This window comes from Elephas maximus, chromosome 25, assembly GCF_024166365.1.
Source record: "Elephas maximus indicus isolate mEleMax1 chromosome 25, mEleMax1 primary haplotype, whole genome shotgun sequence".
Lineage (NCBI taxonomy): Eukaryota > Metazoa > Chordata > Mammalia > Proboscidea > Elephantidae > Elephas > Elephas maximus.
This window is the reverse complement of record NC_064843.1, coordinates 46,483,870-46,499,921: the sequence shown is the minus strand read 5'-3', so window position 1 is coordinate 46,499,921 and position 16,052 is coordinate 46,483,870. Positions and strand designations below refer to the sequence as shown.

Sequence of the window (16,052 nt, the reverse complement as noted above, 5' to 3'; positions counted from 1 at the left end):
TAATCCTGATGATGGCACTGAGTCATCAAGAAAAGCAGAAACTACATGCCGTGCACATTTTTTTCTAAAGTAGGGAAATTCCAGCAAGAAGAATTTGAATGAAACAGCCTTTTCCCAAATCCTTCTTTTATCTGCTGGTCTGTAGCCTACCGGTTACTCTTAATAAACAGTTGCCCTGGCTGAGGGCGGAATGATGACCAGTGCCTTCAACAGAGGACAGGTGGCAGTTTTACAATGCACTCCCTAAGAATGGTATCTTAGTTATCTGGTGATGCTGTAACAGAAATACCATAAGTGGGTGTCTTTTAACAAACAGAAATTTATTTTCTCAGAATTTAGGAGGCTAGGAGTCTAAATTCAGGGTGCTGGCCCTAGGGTAAGGCCTTCTGTGTAGGTTCTGGAGGAAGGTCCTTGCTCTTCTGCTTGTTCCTGGTTCTTTTGCAATCTCCATGTGTCTTGGTATCTATCTTACACCATCTCTGCTCTGCTCACTTGTTTAATCTCTTTTATATCTGAACTAAACTAATTGTATATCATTAACAAAGACAACCCATTCCCAAGTGAGATTATAACCACAGGCATAGAGGTTAGGATTTACAGCACATATTTTGGGGGGACATAATTCATTCTATAACAAATGGCTTAAAAATTTGTTAGTATTTTTCCTTATTCAACAAATATTTATTGTGCACTTTGAGTTCACATGTCAGGTTTAAAATGCTTGTTGAGTCTTGAGATCTTTCTCTTCTGCTGAGCAAGGAAATGGAAAGAAAGGATCTCAGATTATTTTAGGTCAGTTAAAAAGCTGTTTGTTTGCCTATCTTTCAGAATTGAGCCGGAATACAATATATTAGTTACGTTGATATTTATAAATTGAAGAACCAGTGGGAGATACTTGAGTGATTTAGATTTTGAGAAATATGAAAATTAGAATCATTTTCTTTAACATTATCAGTTCTAGGCAAGTCATTCAGCCATTATCTCTGCCTGCTCAGCCATTTCATCATTATGAGTGCCCAGTAATTGCTAGTTAACTTAATAAATAAGTGAGTTGTAAGGAATAGATATTTTTGAAGCTATAAAGGTCTAAAGCAGGTGATGTCTTGGTGACCACTAAGCCCTCACCAGGAAGCGTGGCTTCTCCAGGCTCACACTCACCAGGAAGCATGGCTCCTCCAGGCCCACATCAAAGTGGACTGTGACTTCAAATTAGGAGATTCATATCTGTAATTTTTGCCCAATTTAGGATGTAAAAGCCTAGCTAAGACTGCATCTGTTCATTCATTTTTTAGTGTTTATCATTAAGTGGAGTTCCATGTAACAGTAAACATGAGGGAATATACACTTTACTTAAAGTCTTTGATGAAGTCTCTTTTGCTTATAATCAATGGGAAAACTGTTTCTTCTGTCTGATACTACATTTCATGTTTTATGGTAGTTCAGAAAATTATTAAGGATGGGTAAGGGTAGAGCAATGAGAAGTCTGACCATAGAAAAAAAATGTGGAGACATTTGAAATGGTTGCTGTTCTGTAAGTAGTAATTATTTCTACTTAAACATGGTAAAAGGCCACAAAGTTGGATTTTTTTATATGGATGTTACATTATGAGTAAGCATTGAGGTTTATATAATTACTAGAGGAAAGTTATAAAAAATGTACTGAGCTATGAACTGGATTCTTTCAGCTTCTCAATGTAAAATTTGAATTGTTCTTTAGGCATCATTAAATGCATAAATCATTGGGTGGCTTTTGTGGAAGCCTACATTTGTATATAGAGGCAGTTTGCAAACTTGTAACTAGAAAGGAAGAGTAAAATACTTTTGTCTCCTTATAAGTAAATATTTTACTTTTTTTTTTTTCTGATTACAGCATCTTCACAACTATTTCACAGTGACCCTTGGAATTCCTGTTTGGTGTTCTTATGTCTTTTTCGTCGTAGCCACCTTGGTTTTTGGCCTTCTCATGGGGCTGGTAAGAGATAATGCAATTTTTTACTGTCTTTAAAGCAAAATAGGTTTCACATAAATCTAGAAAAAGCCCCAGAAAATAAATAGCACTTAAACATTCTTTAGTATGTTACCTAAAAACTTAAATAATATTTACTTGTTTGATACCACTTTCAATGATAATTTGAAATGTAATAGGAAATTGATTAAATTAGTGCCTCCCTTGACATGATCTTATACACAGAAAACCATAAAGAATCTTCAGAAAAAACTACTGAAACTAATAGAACAGTTCAGCAGAGTATCAAAATACAAAATAAACATACAAAAATCAATTGGATTCCTCTACACCAACAAAAAGAATGCCGAAGAGGGAATCGCCAAATCAATACCATTTACAGTAGCCCCCAAGAAGATAAAATACTTAGGAATAAATCTTACCAGAGATGTAAAAGACCTACACAAAGAAAACTACAAGACACTACTAAAAGAGACCTACATAAGTGGAAAAACATACCTTGCTCATGGGTAGGTAAACTTAACATTGTAAAAATGTCTATTCTACCAAAAGCCATCTATAGATACAATGCAATTCCGATTCAAATTCCGATGACATTTTTTTCAATGAGTTGGAGAAACAAATGACCAACTTTACATGGAAGGGCAAGAGACCCTGGATAAGTAAAACATTACTGAAAGAGAAGAACAAAGTGGGACGCCTCAGTCTACCTGATTTTAGAACCTATTATACTGCCACAGTAGTCAAAACAGCCTGGTACTGGTACAAGCACAGATACATAGACCAATGGAACAATTGAGAATCCAGACATAAATCCATCCACATATGAGCAGCTGATATTTGACAAAGGCCCAAAGTCAGTTAATTGGGGAAAAGACAGCCTTTTTAACAAATGGTGCTGGTATAAGTGGATATCCATCTGCAAAAAAATGAAACAAGACTCATACCTCACATCATCCACAAAAACAAACTCAAAATGGATCAAAGACCTAAACGTAAAATCTAAAGCGATAAAGATCATGGAAGAAAAAATAGCGACAACATTAGGAGCCCTAATACATGGCATAAACAGTGGACAAAACATTACTAAAAATGCAGAAAAGAAACGAGATAACTGGGAGTTCCTAAAAATCAAACATCTGTGCTCATCCAAAGATTTCACCAAAAGAGTAAAAAGACTACCTACGGACTGGGAAAAAGTTCTTAGCCATGACATTTCCGACCAGCACCTGATCTCTAAAATCTACATGATTCCGCAAAAACTCAACTGCAAAAAGACAAATAACCCAATTGAAAAATGGGCAAAGGATATGAACAGGCACTTCACTAAAGAAGACTTTCAGGCTGCTAACAAATACATGAGGAAGTGCTCATGGTCATTAGCCATCAGAGAAATGCAAATCAAAACTACAATGAGATTCCATCTCACTCCAACAAGGCTGGCATTAATCCAAAAAACAAAAAAAAATAAATGTTGGAGAAGTTGTGGAGAGACTGGAACACTTACACACCGCTGGTGGGAATGTGAAATGGTGCAACCACTTTAGAATCGATTTGGTGCTTCCTTAAAAAACTAGGAATAGAACTACCATATGATCCAGCAACCCACGCCTTGGAATATATCCTAGAGAAATAATAGGCTTTACATGAACAGATATGCACAGCCATGTTCATTGCAGCACTGTTTACAATAGTAAAAAGTTGGAAGCAACCAAGGTGCCCATCAGTGGATGAATGTATAAATAAATTATGGTATATTCACACAATGGAATACTACACATCGATAAAGAACAATGATGAATCCATGAAACATTTCATAACATGGAGAAATCTGGAAGACATTATGCTAAGTGAAATTAGTCAGTTGCAAAAGGACAAATATTGTATAAGACCACTATTATAAGAACAGGGGAAATAGTTTAAACAGAGAAGAAAATATCCTTTGATGGTTACGAGAGGCGAAAGGGAAGGAGAGGGGTATTCACTAATTAGATAGTAGATAAGACAGCACACGATACAGGAGAGGTCAACACAACTGGACTAAACCAAAAGCAGTTTCTTGAATAAACTGAATGCTTCGAAGGCCAGTGTAGCAGGGGTGGGTTTGGGGACCGTGATTTCAGGGGACATCTAAGTCAATTGGCATACTAAAATCTATTAAGAAAACACTCTGCATCCCACTTTGGAGAGTGACGTCTGGGGTCTTGAATGCTAGCAAGCAGCTATCTAAAATGCATCAAGTGGTCTCAACCCACCTGGAGCAAGGAAGTATGAAGAATGCCAAAGACACAAGGTAATTATGAGCCTAAGAGACAGAAAGGACCACATAAACCAGAGACTACATCAGGCTGAGCCCAGAAGAACTAGATGGTGCCGGACCACAACCTATGACTGCCCTGACAGGGAACACAACAGAGATCCCCTGAGGGAGCCGGAGAGCAGTGGGATGTAGTCCCCAAGTTCTTGTAAAAAGACCAGACTTAATGGTCAGACTGGGACTAGAAGGACCTGAAGGCCATGGTCCCCAGACCTCCTATTAGCCCAAGACAGGAACCATTCCCAAAGCCAATTCCTTGGACGGGATTAGACTGGAATAGGGGATAGAAAATGATACTGGTAAAGAACGAGCTTCTTGGATCAGGTAGATACATGAGACTATGTTGGCATCTCTTGTCTGCAGGGGAGATGAGAGGATAGAGGGGGTCAGAAGCCGCCCGAATGGACACGAGGTGAGAGTGGAGGGAAGGACTGTATTGTCTCATTAGGGGAGAGCAATTAGGAGTGTATAGCAATGTGTATGTAAATTTTTGTATGAGAAACTGACCTGATTTGTAAACTTTCACTTAAAGCACAATAAAAATTAATTAAAAAAAAACTATCTTCTTATCGTATCCCCTAAATATTCTGAGGCTGTGTGCCCCCCAGAATGTAGACAGCAATGAAAGGAGAAGTGGAACCCCTACTTGAATCAGATGGTCAGTTTCCAAGGCAGCTGTAATTTCACACGTGGCCTGCTTGATTAGAACACTGTGTTGGTAAGGCCAAAGCTGTGAATTTATTCCTAGGGTAAATAAGAAAATTTTTTTCTTGTTTTTGTCCTTAGTTATACCTCTAATCCTGACCAGCTCCTTGTACGAACACTGGTTTTTTCCAAGGTGGAATATGTAAGAGAATGTGTATAGAGGAACCCAGTCTTACTGAGAATAAAAGTAAGATGCAAAGCAAATTATGATCTTGTCCTCTTTGGGCACGAAAATAAGTATCAAGTAGGCATCTATACGTTTTGTCCCTAGGTATGTTTTAAATGAGAGTGAAATAATAAACTTACTTAACTGTGTAGTCAGCTATCAGTGTTTTTGCATGTTTTCCTCTTTGATATAAGTGAACTAACTTGTTATATTTTCCTTTACCTACAATTGAACAATTTTATTGAGCTTTAAACTCTAGTTAAGATAAGGAGAAGTTCTCAAAAGGCACTACAGTGTTTACTAATACATGCCTTTTAAAAACTATGATGGGAATGTAGTTGATGATTACTAAAAAATGAGTTAAAAACTCCTAGGTCAGATTGTTTTAGTCTTATTGTATTTTATAATGAATTTTGGCTCTTTAGCAAGGTCTTTTTAAAAATAAGTTCAGAATGTTAACAGTTGCTTTTATAGCAAGTCATAACTTGGTATGACAGAGTCCTAACTCCAGGGAGCCAAAGAGGCTTGATTTTAATTTGCTGTGAACACGATTAATTCAGATTATGGCTTCTCTTTGGAATTGGGCTCCTGCTGTTAACTTCAAGGGTGGGCATGGGACTTAAATACCTGTATATGTCATCTGTTAAGTCCTGGATCTGTCCCATTCTGTTGCATGAATTTTATTGCTAATTAACATGTCTCCATTGTTCTGGCCTAAAGGGATTTGATTCTGGATATAAGTAGAATGTAATAGTCTTTGCTTCTCCTACCTATTGTCTAGTACTAGACTGTACTGACAGTGTATTTTGGAGCCATATGGAATGTGAGGCTCTTGTAGGGGGAACAGTATGAGGTCCAGGGTGATTCATAGAGTTATGGAGAATGTAGATTGAGTATGAGCCTATTGTAAGACCAGTGAAAATTCCTTTTGATATAAAGCTTTTTAGAATTTTATCTTTGAGGTTGACTGTAAGGCCAAGTATTTAAGTCAGGCCTGCTTATGCCCTAAGTTCATTTGGAAACTTAGGTTAAAATAATCAGTGTAGGAAAGAGGCCAGGAGGCTTATCGTAAAGAAAGAGTAGAGCTGATTCCAGACTGTTCAAGTGATTAAGTGACCTAGAACATTGTTCCTTTATAAGATACTAGGGACAGAACTTTGTTTAACAAAATAATAATAAAAAAATTTAAAGCAATGATAGACTTATAAATTTTCTGTTAATACAATTCTGAAAATTAGTAAACGCATATCTCTGCTCAAAATGCCTTTTCTACAGTTTAGTATGTATTAACAAGAGACACACAATAGCTAGAGTTTTGCCTTCAGTAATCTTAGATTTCTTACATACTTTTTACTTTTGTGAACTAGTTACTCAATTTGAAACAGCTCACATTCTAATCCAACTTAAGTCAACTATTCCAAAATGGCACTTTGATTAACTTCTTGGTGTATAACTAGAGAAGTGTTTCTTAGCCATTTTCATATCTTAGCCACGTAGAGAATGATGTTTGCATGGTGTACTACCGTAAAGGAACAAGATGCGTGACAAGGCTGTTTGAGGCTGGCAGTGACTGGCCCAGGAGACGAGTAGCCCTGTTTCTTGCCCAGACTCCCAGAGGGAAAAGCTATCTTAACACATCTGTCACAAAGCTGGGCTCTAGAGGTTCTCTCGTAGCAACACCAACTGAAATCTAAATGAAATGAGCAGTTCAGATAGAATGAATCTGAGATGAAATTGCTGAACACGGAATTTCCCAGAACGGAGTACTAGGAATTGACCAAACACTCAAAGGAAAGAGCCTTTGCGTTGCTCCATTTGGTCCCCTTGTGGACAACCTGCAGCCCATTGAGGTTTTGCATTTGCATTTCTCCTTTACAGAGCCAGGATTGGAGGCACAGTCTTCAGGTATGTGGTTCAGTGCTCTGTGACCCCTTTGTCATTAAGTGGGAGATGAAAGCAGAGCCCAGGCCTGCAGACATGCAAAGCTTCGTCCTGGTGACTTTCAAGATACTCCTTCCTATGAATGGTTTTCCATGAAGAAGTGATTTCTTAACGTTCACTGCTTCCCAGCCTGACTATTATGTTTCCTATTTTTTCCCAGTTTTAAAAGATGGGAAGTTAAAAAGCTGATAGTTTTGACTTTTGTTTTTTTCTTGATTGAACCTAGTGATGGTTGAAATGTTTTACTAAATGTTGTTGCTCACGTGTAAACAGAGGACTCAGTTTTAGGAGTCAAGCAAATACTTTGCATTTTATACCAATATGGGAAAGAACCTTAAGCCCATAGTGTGTATCAAGTCACTCTGACAGCATCGTTTCCTGCTGTCAGCAACTCTCCACTGAGGGACAGAAGACAGCGAAGCTCTAGACAAGTAGAAAAGCAGTACAGAACACAGGCAGCGGTCCAGGGGACTTAGCTCTAACAGCTTTTCTGCTCAAATAGTTCAGTAATGGCTATTATCTGGTCTCCATTTCAGTTGGTATGTATAGATGTTGTCTACATTTTGCCTCATAGGCAGGTTATTTTTCTAGATGCTGACTACTGCCTAACACAGAGCCTCCCACGGGGGTGGGGCGGGGGGGAGCTCCAGTATTATGGGATATTGATATCACCCTCTGTGAAAAATGGTAAATTCATCTGCTCTCCACATTTAGATACCTGGCTATCTGGGTAGAAGCTGAAACCTGAAACTATAACCCTGAAAGGATCACTGGAGGATGAGGAGGAAGGCATCATTCCCATGTAGATCTTGTTTGTAACAGTGTCATTCTTAAGTGGTTCAGAAGGTGCCCCATTCCAAGGAAATGGCAGTCTAGATCGGAAAATAGATCTTGAACGGAGAGAATCTGAGTTCTCAATCTCAATCATTTCATATGAAAGTGTTTTCCTCTTTTCTGCTCAAATCAAGTTAATGGCTTAGAGCATGTTGCCTCTTGTATCCCTTTGCCCACGTGGATCTTAGCCTGGCGTTGAGGCTTTTGCTGGATCCTGGGAGCCCCTGCGATCCTTCTTAGCGTAGCTTAGGGCAACCAGACAGCTGGGGCGGCCCCTCTGTCCTGACTATGCCCAGGCTTTAAATGCCCCCTCATTCAAGCAGTCATTCTTTATCCTTCCTACCTCATAAATGGTTGTAATCTCTTTATCTCAAGTCCCCAAGTACTTTATTCATTTTTCTTATGAGACTCATGGTTCAGATTGCTTTACAGTTAAACTGCCATTTTTTTCTCTGTACTAAAGAGCCAGGACTGTACTTTTTCCTTTTCAACCTACCCCCCTCTGAAGATATTGTTATGGTACCTTGACCTTAATGTACCCAAATGTTGACTAAAGTAATAATGAGTATATGGACACTAATAATCCTGAACACAAAGTAGGGTACTAATTTGATGCTTATAAAATAGGATCAAAAAGTCTGTGACTGTGGGTTCTTTAAAATTTCGTAGCACCATTTAACATACGCAATATACAATATGAAGTACTCCTACTTTAAAGGCTGGGCGGTTATTCAAAGTGAAGGCGTAGCCTGAGAGTTAACTAGGTGCAAGCCTTCCTGCTAGGGGACAGCTGCAGCGTGGGCAGCTTCCTCCTGTGTTGTATCTCTGTGGTGCCACAATGTAGCGAGTGGCTCCAGCTTCTTTCAGCTCCAGGTGACTCTGCCCTGTTTGACATGCCCATTAGCTTCATCACCATAACTCTTAGTGGTCCCTGGCCGTGGAAGGTGGACTGGAATGATTGTGTCCTTAAGGAGCTTGTAGTTTATCAGGGGACAAGGCATGTGACTCACATTGCAGTCAAGGTCAGAGGTGGAGCTAATAAATCATGTCTAAAATATGATTTACTTAGTTCACACCCTTGGTGGAGTTTCCTCACAGATTGTTTCTATAGAAATTTCTTGTGATGCTCTTGAGAACTCCAGCTCAATTGAGGATTACCCACTAGTGATAGGCAGCCCATATATAGGATAGTTTGGTTTTTCCAGAAAAGTGTCTTTAAAAAGACTTTTTCAGACTTGGCTGATAGTGTGTCTTTTTTCTTATACTTGATTGATACGTTTATTTGTAACAGGCTATCTGCAGACAATTGACTTTGTGACCTTTGCTCTAAATTAATAGTATTTTTCTATATTACATTACATTTGAAAAATAGAAAATTGTTAATTATACCCTTGTCTTTTTTGAGGACTTTTGACCAACTGCTAATTATTTGTCTAAGAATATCTGTGTATAGAAGCGAGGCCTAATTTTGAGGCCCTTTGGTAATAAATGTCCTACCTACTAACTGTAAAATCACTTTTTTCCAGGTCCTGGTGGTAATATCAGAATGTTTCCATGTGTCATTTCCCAGGCATTCACCTGACCATTCTGGTAAGCATGATAAACTCACAGAATAAGGTATCCTTGGACTCTGTGCTGTGCCCTTTTCTACTCATATGGATGGTGGGTTTTACCCTTGATTTGCTAGGTGACCAAACCAAAATTCTTTGAAATCGGTTCTCTGGGTAGATTTGAACAAAAATTCTTACTTACCCTCTATTAAATTAGAGAATGTTTCATTTTGGAATTTTTTTCCCTTTAAATGCATGTTTTTCATTAGTCATTGTCTAGCTTTTCCTTTATTCACGCTTGGGATGAAAAGGGAGTGAAGGGAGCTAACATTTATTGAGCTTCACTGTGTACCAGTTACCGTCCTAAGGCCTTGAAAAGCAGTCTCCCAACTGCTCTTATGGATGAGAAAGTAGAGGCTCTGAAAGGCGAAGTCATTTGTCCCAGGGTACAAAGTCAGAAAGTGGAAACTTGGGTTTTTAATGCACTTCTGTCCAAGTCCAAAGTCTGTGTACTGCCCCACACTGTTTCTGGGACCAGGTGGCCCTGGATTCTCATGTCTTTACCCCTGGTTATTTTTAAGAATTTATATGAAGACTTTATGGGGACTTCATAATTACCAAAATTTATGTGGTAGTTTAGCTAAATAAGCTCAGGTTTTTTTTTAGTTTTTGAAGTTTTCAGCGCTTTGAACCTTCCATAGGTAGTTAGAAAATATACTATGTTCCTTAGAATTCTTGAAAGTGACAGAAACCCAATTCAAACCAGTTTAAGAAAAAAGGAGAGTTTATTAGCTCACGTCACTGAAAAGTCCAGGGATGTTCTGCTTTCAGACATAGGCCAAGTGCTGTTAGGTTTCTGATTCTGCGTGGTTGACTCAGTGATTGCCAACAGCCCCAACTCACGTTTTCCCAGCTCAGCAATTTCTGCAGAGGGAGAGGGGCTTTTCCTCCAGAGGAAGGGCTTTTCCTCCAGACTCTGCTGAAAAAAATCCCGAGGAGTACTCTGATTGGCTCAGCTTAAGTCATATTGCTGATCCAGTCACCATGACCAGGGGGTCACTGAGTCTTCTACAAGCTACAAAATACAGAGAGAGAAGGAACCTTTGCTCTCCCTGCCCATGTGCTCTGATAAAGTCAACACAGTCAATGAAATCTCCAGTGAGGGACAGAGAGGCCCTGGACAGGGCTAGGATGCCAACCAGAGAATCTGAGAGCCAGAGTTTCAGGGAGGAGAAATCGTCAAGTAGTTCTCCCCTTTGGCTTTTTTTGCACTTCACGGTTAAAAGCACTTAATTAATTGCTGAATTATTGTTTATTCAGAGGACATTCTTTTTGCTCCTCTTCCCTCCACAGAGCAGAATCAGAGGTCAGAGGAGGCTCACAGGGCTGAACAGTTGCAGGATGCAGAGGAGGAAAAAGATGATTCAAATGAAGAAGAGAACAAGGACAGCCTTGTAGATGATGAAGAGGAGGAGAAAGAAGACCTGGGGGACGAGGAGGAAGTGGAGGAGGAAGAGGAGGAAGACAACCTGGCTGTAGGTGTAGACGGGGAGAGGGGTGAGGCCAATGACCAGGAGCCCCTGAGAGAGGGCAGCGTGGCCGAGGAAGAAGTGGGACCAGAGAAGACCGAAGGGGAGGTTCCTGAGCAGCCCTCTTCAGCTGACACAGAAGTGGCAGGAGACTCCTTGAGGCAGCGTAAAAGTCAGCACACTGAGAAGGGACCGTAGGCTGTATGAAGGTTTTTCCAGTAATAGAGACCAAAGGAATAAATCTCTTTCCCTCCGGTCTGCAGTTTAAACCAAATCTTTACTTTTTCCTGAGTGAACGTGCTTCTCTCATAAAAGGATCTCAAGTCGTGGTCTCAAGGCACTAAGCCTCATGTATATTAAAGAGAATCTTTCAAGCGTGACAATCAGAAAACAGACAAATACAGTGTTAGGACCTGTTTGGGGACTAAGAATGCGAGCAAGTTTATTTACTCGGGGCTGGAGAGTCTCGGCGAGAGGAGGCACTCCCAAGTCCTCACTAGTCCCTGCCGGACGCTGCGGGCTGCAGACTCCGTAAAATGAAAGCAAAGCAGTCTCTACTCCTGAGCATCCTCCGCTTGTCTAAGTGTTCATTTTTGTCAGACTTTATAAGAAACATCAAGCAGCATATTCTAGGAACACTCTTTTTAGAGATTGAAATTGAGAGGGCCCTGGATAGTGTTTTGGAAAAGAGCTTGGAAGCCATCCCAATCTCTGAATCACCTTTGTTGTGTTTTATTTCTTATCTTTAATTTTTTCCAGCTTCTCCAGCATGGGCTTGGAGGTTCCCGGCACCCTTCCCAGTCCCCGCTTAGTGCCAGGGCTGAGCCGGCGGTCAGGCTCACGTCAGCTGTGTTTATTCTGACTTAAGGGTTAGATAATCAGGAACCACAGCCTGCGAAGCCATGACTGCTGTGAAATGCTGTAACCTTCAGCCATTCCGAAGGCAGTGGGTTTCTTATAGAAGAGGTTTTTTTTTTTTTTTTTGCCAAAATGTAGTAATTTTTTTTCAAAGTGTTCTTTTAGCAGTATTGTTTTTGCAGCCAGGAGTCTTCTGTGCCTTGCCACTACAAGGTAGTCTTTTGCAGAAAACTTGAATACTGTGTTGTTTTTCCTCCCATCTCAAGAGGTTCCCTGGCCCTTGAACCACCTTAGTAATAATTGCAAAACCACTTCTGGTTTTCCTTCAGCCGATGTGCTTTTGGGGAAAGAATTAATGAAAGTCAGTACCTGGAAATGAAAGATTTAGTGTCTTTTCCTTCTTTCTTCATTTTTGAAATAGTTGTATCTTTGTAAATCTCTCAGTACTCCATCTACTAAAAGTATCGGGATTCAATTTCTTAAAAACAAAACAAAAAAAAATTCATGTATCTCCTTTTCTCATACCTGGTTTATGTCATAGAATAAATTCAGAAAATAAGATTCCAAGCTTAAGAAAGATGCCTAAAGTTGATCTCTGCCTCTTGAGTCAGAGTAATAAGGAATGTGGGTTTATGAAAGTTTCTTGTCCTTTTTAAAATGAATATGCTGTATGCTCCTGTCTGGCTATTTAGATAACCTTTTCCTTGTACTGTGTGCAGTGGGGCTCACAGCAGGATCCAGAATCTCCCTGCCCTCGTGTGGTTGAATGAGGCTGTTGCCACTTGAATATCCCAGCAAAAGGGAGGGTTTTATTTTGACAGAATCTGATTTTTAGAGATGGTTATTTTTCATTCATGTCAGTTACCTGACAGTCTCCACCCCTGGCAAGGTAAGGTTCACTAAGAGTCTCCAGTCACTGTGCTCCCCAGCACAGCAGTGGGACATTGAGTTTGAAGCCATCGCAGCACTGATGGACTGGAGAATTCTGACGTGCCAATTTCCTGTCCCTCCCACCATGTAGTACCCTGACACCTCCTTGCCCAATAAAATCTACCTTGGCTTTTTATAAATTTAAGACCAGTTTCCAATTGAACTCCAAATACTATCTAACTGAAGAATAACAAAAGTATCTTTTCTACCCCAGCAGTACTTTAAAAATTGGAGGGAGGGGAGAAAGACATTTTGGAGAGAAGGATACATTAAAAGTTCAGGTATGTGGTTATGGGAACCATTTTAGCTCATTTTCCTTTTTTTAATATCCTGACAAAAGATGAGTTTTTTACTAAACACCTGATCGGCACACATCTAAATTAATTTATTTTACACTTGAGGCCTTTAGGTTTCTTTTTAGTAAAAAAAAAAATGAAAATACAACTAAAGGAAAAAAAAAAATCAGCCTAAAATAATTTAAATCTAAGGTTAGATCAACATTTCAATAAGATTTTATGGATATTTAATCCCAAGGTCACATGCATGGGAACATGATTTTGACTTAAAAATAATCATGCCTTTTCCACTATTGCAGTATCAGTTATTTAATTAAAGAATAGTATTTTGTGCAAATGAAAATTAAGTGGGGAAATTAAAGTAACTGTGTTATGGAATGGGGGTGCCGTGGTTTGAGTAGTGGAGCAGGGTGCCTTTTCATCGATGAGAAGTTTGAAACTTCTTGCTAGTTTTATTAGTTTCTTTCCTTATCTATCGTTAGGTTTGTTAAATCCCAGCTTGCTTAGAGATCTTCTGCGGAAGCCGCAGACATGTCCCGTTGTTTCTGTCCCTAGGAAGTCTGAGCACTGAGTGGCTAGAGGGGCCTGGCACCGCATGGGTGCACGCTCACAACCTGACCTAGTGCTCATGATCAGGTATTGGCCCCTTTACCCACATAAAGTCAAAATAACTATTAAAAAGTAAACCAGGATTTGGCAAGATTGGTCTTTGACAGTGGGGAAAACCGGCGTTGACTTTTTGACCTTGTCAGTAGCTATGGCACAGCCACATGATCTGGGCACATGTAAGGCCTCAGAGCCTGATGCTGTAACACCTTTGGTGCCGATGATAAAGATGTCTTTGAAGGCGAATACATAGCCTGTGGTTTTTTTATAACTAAGTCCTTCAGGAATGGAGGGGATATGTTGCTTTACATGATAGGAAACATGAAAAAGTCCAAAAAAAAAGCCAGAAAAGATACAGTAAACCTGTGATGTCAGCATAAAACCTTAAATTGGCGTGAAGCAAGGGAAAGAAGAGGGAGGGGGTGCTTTTGCTAATGTGTATTGATAGTTTATGTATCTTCTGCACCTCAGTGTTGAGGTGTTACTTCTGCCAGTATTACAAATGTGTGGCTGACCCATCCCGTCAAACATACCAATGCTTTGGAAAGTATTCATGTATATGTTTTCTGCCAACAGAGAAGTTCCTTGTTAAAATCTCTTTATCTCAGTCCTACATTTTAATTGCCTAGAGAAATAATAGTTTGTCCTGAAAAAGCCAAAGGTGAAATCTGCAAGTGCGGTGAAGTCCAGTGGGGCAGCTGTTTGAGCAGCTTTTCACAGAGGAGGCTCAGACTAAAGGCCTCTGATACCTTCAGGCCAGAAAGTGACCTTCATATGGCTTACTCTTAGTGATGTCTCTTGTGGACTATGACATTGTAAATGTGTGACTCATACAACTTTGACATGTTTCTGATGTAGTGTTATATTTGTTAACAGCTTCTTCATGGAAATGCAAGTTTTATATTAAAAACTGCTCATTTGTATTGCAAAGCATTATAAATCTGTTATTTATATTCTTCATAATAGTTATTTAGCCCAATGAGATTTAATTATTTTTGTCTTTATCCATGTATTCTTTGCTTCCATAAATAGCATCTGATGCAACTGCAATGAAGTATCAAGATAACAGTTTGAAGCAGCATTTGGACTGAATTATCAATCACTTGATCACAAAATTGTACACAAACCCTTGATCCTATATGCTTTCAATTTATTGTAATTTTCCATTTGTATCAAAACCTAATGATACTGATGACTAAGTACAAACAAAATGATACATTTCTTTTCATATGAACAGTTTCACAAAAGCCATTTGCCTAGGCAGTGAAAGAAATACTACTTTGTTAAAAGAATAATTTTCCTGTCCATCCACAGCCTGTTTTCTGTCTCTGTCTTCTTTTCCCCTTTAACTGCCCTTTTCTCTCCCTCCTCTTCCTTTCACTCTCATTTTCTTCCTGGCTTGGTGCAACTCAACCCCTCTGCCCGTTAGCTCTTCTGGAAATTCTGCTCTAAACCAAGAACAAATCCAAAAACCCCAAGGTGCCTCCTTGTTGCAGCCCATTGTGTTGCCTGTGGAAACTCATTACACTCACCTCTCAGGTCTCTCTTCTGTCCTGAGTGTGGGGTGGCCAGGGCTGGAGCAGGTGGCAAGGGATGCTGCTTAATCTCCCAAGGCGCTGTGCGTGGACTGTCCTGGTCTCCAAGGGCATGTGGAAGACTCTGGTCTATGCCCGACCTTCCCTATCGCTATAGCAGTGGAAGAGCACAAGGAGGCAACTCTTAAATACCTTTAGGGGCTGAAATGATGAAGATTTGATTTCTCTATTACGGAAGGTGGTAGGGGGATATGTAGTAAGAAAACAATCAAACAAATATGCCACTAAGTTCCTCCCTCGGAAGAACTGGCTCAGAATGTTATATTCCCATACAAACAGATATGTCCATTATGCTGTATGTAGCCCAGTTGAACCTGGTCGTACAACCCTGGTGGTAACAAAGCCTTCAGTTATTGAAGCCAGCAGCACTGAATTGCAAAATGCAGTGTTGAAGGCTTGTTAGAATGTATTCCACAGTAATAAGAATACTTTCTTAGAACATGTGAATTCCTTAAGGTTGGTAACTTGTGTTAGGCTAGGCTAGGCTGTGCTGGCAGACCCTCCAAACCTTCAGGGCATTAAAAACAAGAATCTCAGTACTCTTTCACTAAGTCCAGGGGAGGCATCCCAGGTAGTAGTGACTCTGCTCCATGCAGGGTTTCCTAGGACCCACCCAGGTCAAGGAAGATTCTCTGTCTCTAAATACAGCTCAGGTTGATGTGGTCCTTACCATCCCAGCCAGTTAAAATGGAAAAGAACGTGGAGGTACGTTCTTGTGGAGATTTTAAGGCTAAGCCTGCAAGAGGTACAAATTACTTC

At 39.8% G+C, this 16,052-nt stretch overlaps 1 protein-coding gene across 1 annotated transcript in view; it reads left to right on the top strand.

Moving 5' to 3' along the window:
* TMX4 (thioredoxin related transmembrane protein 4) overlaps positions 1-14,657 on the top strand; it is a 56,953-nt gene extending 42,296 nt beyond the window's left edge. Inside the window, exons 6-8 of the mRNA XM_049869968.1 lie at positions 1,871-1,972; positions 9,456-9,519; positions 10,833-14,657. Of these exons, the coding sequence (XP_049725925.1) occupies positions 1,871-1,972; positions 9,456-9,519; positions 10,833-11,206 (540 nt within the window). The 3' untranslated portion in view covers positions 11,207-14,657. The remainder of the gene's footprint in view (positions 1-1,870; positions 1,973-9,455; positions 9,520-10,832) is intronic.
* The last annotated feature ends 1,395 nt before the right edge of the window (positions 14,658-16,052 follow it).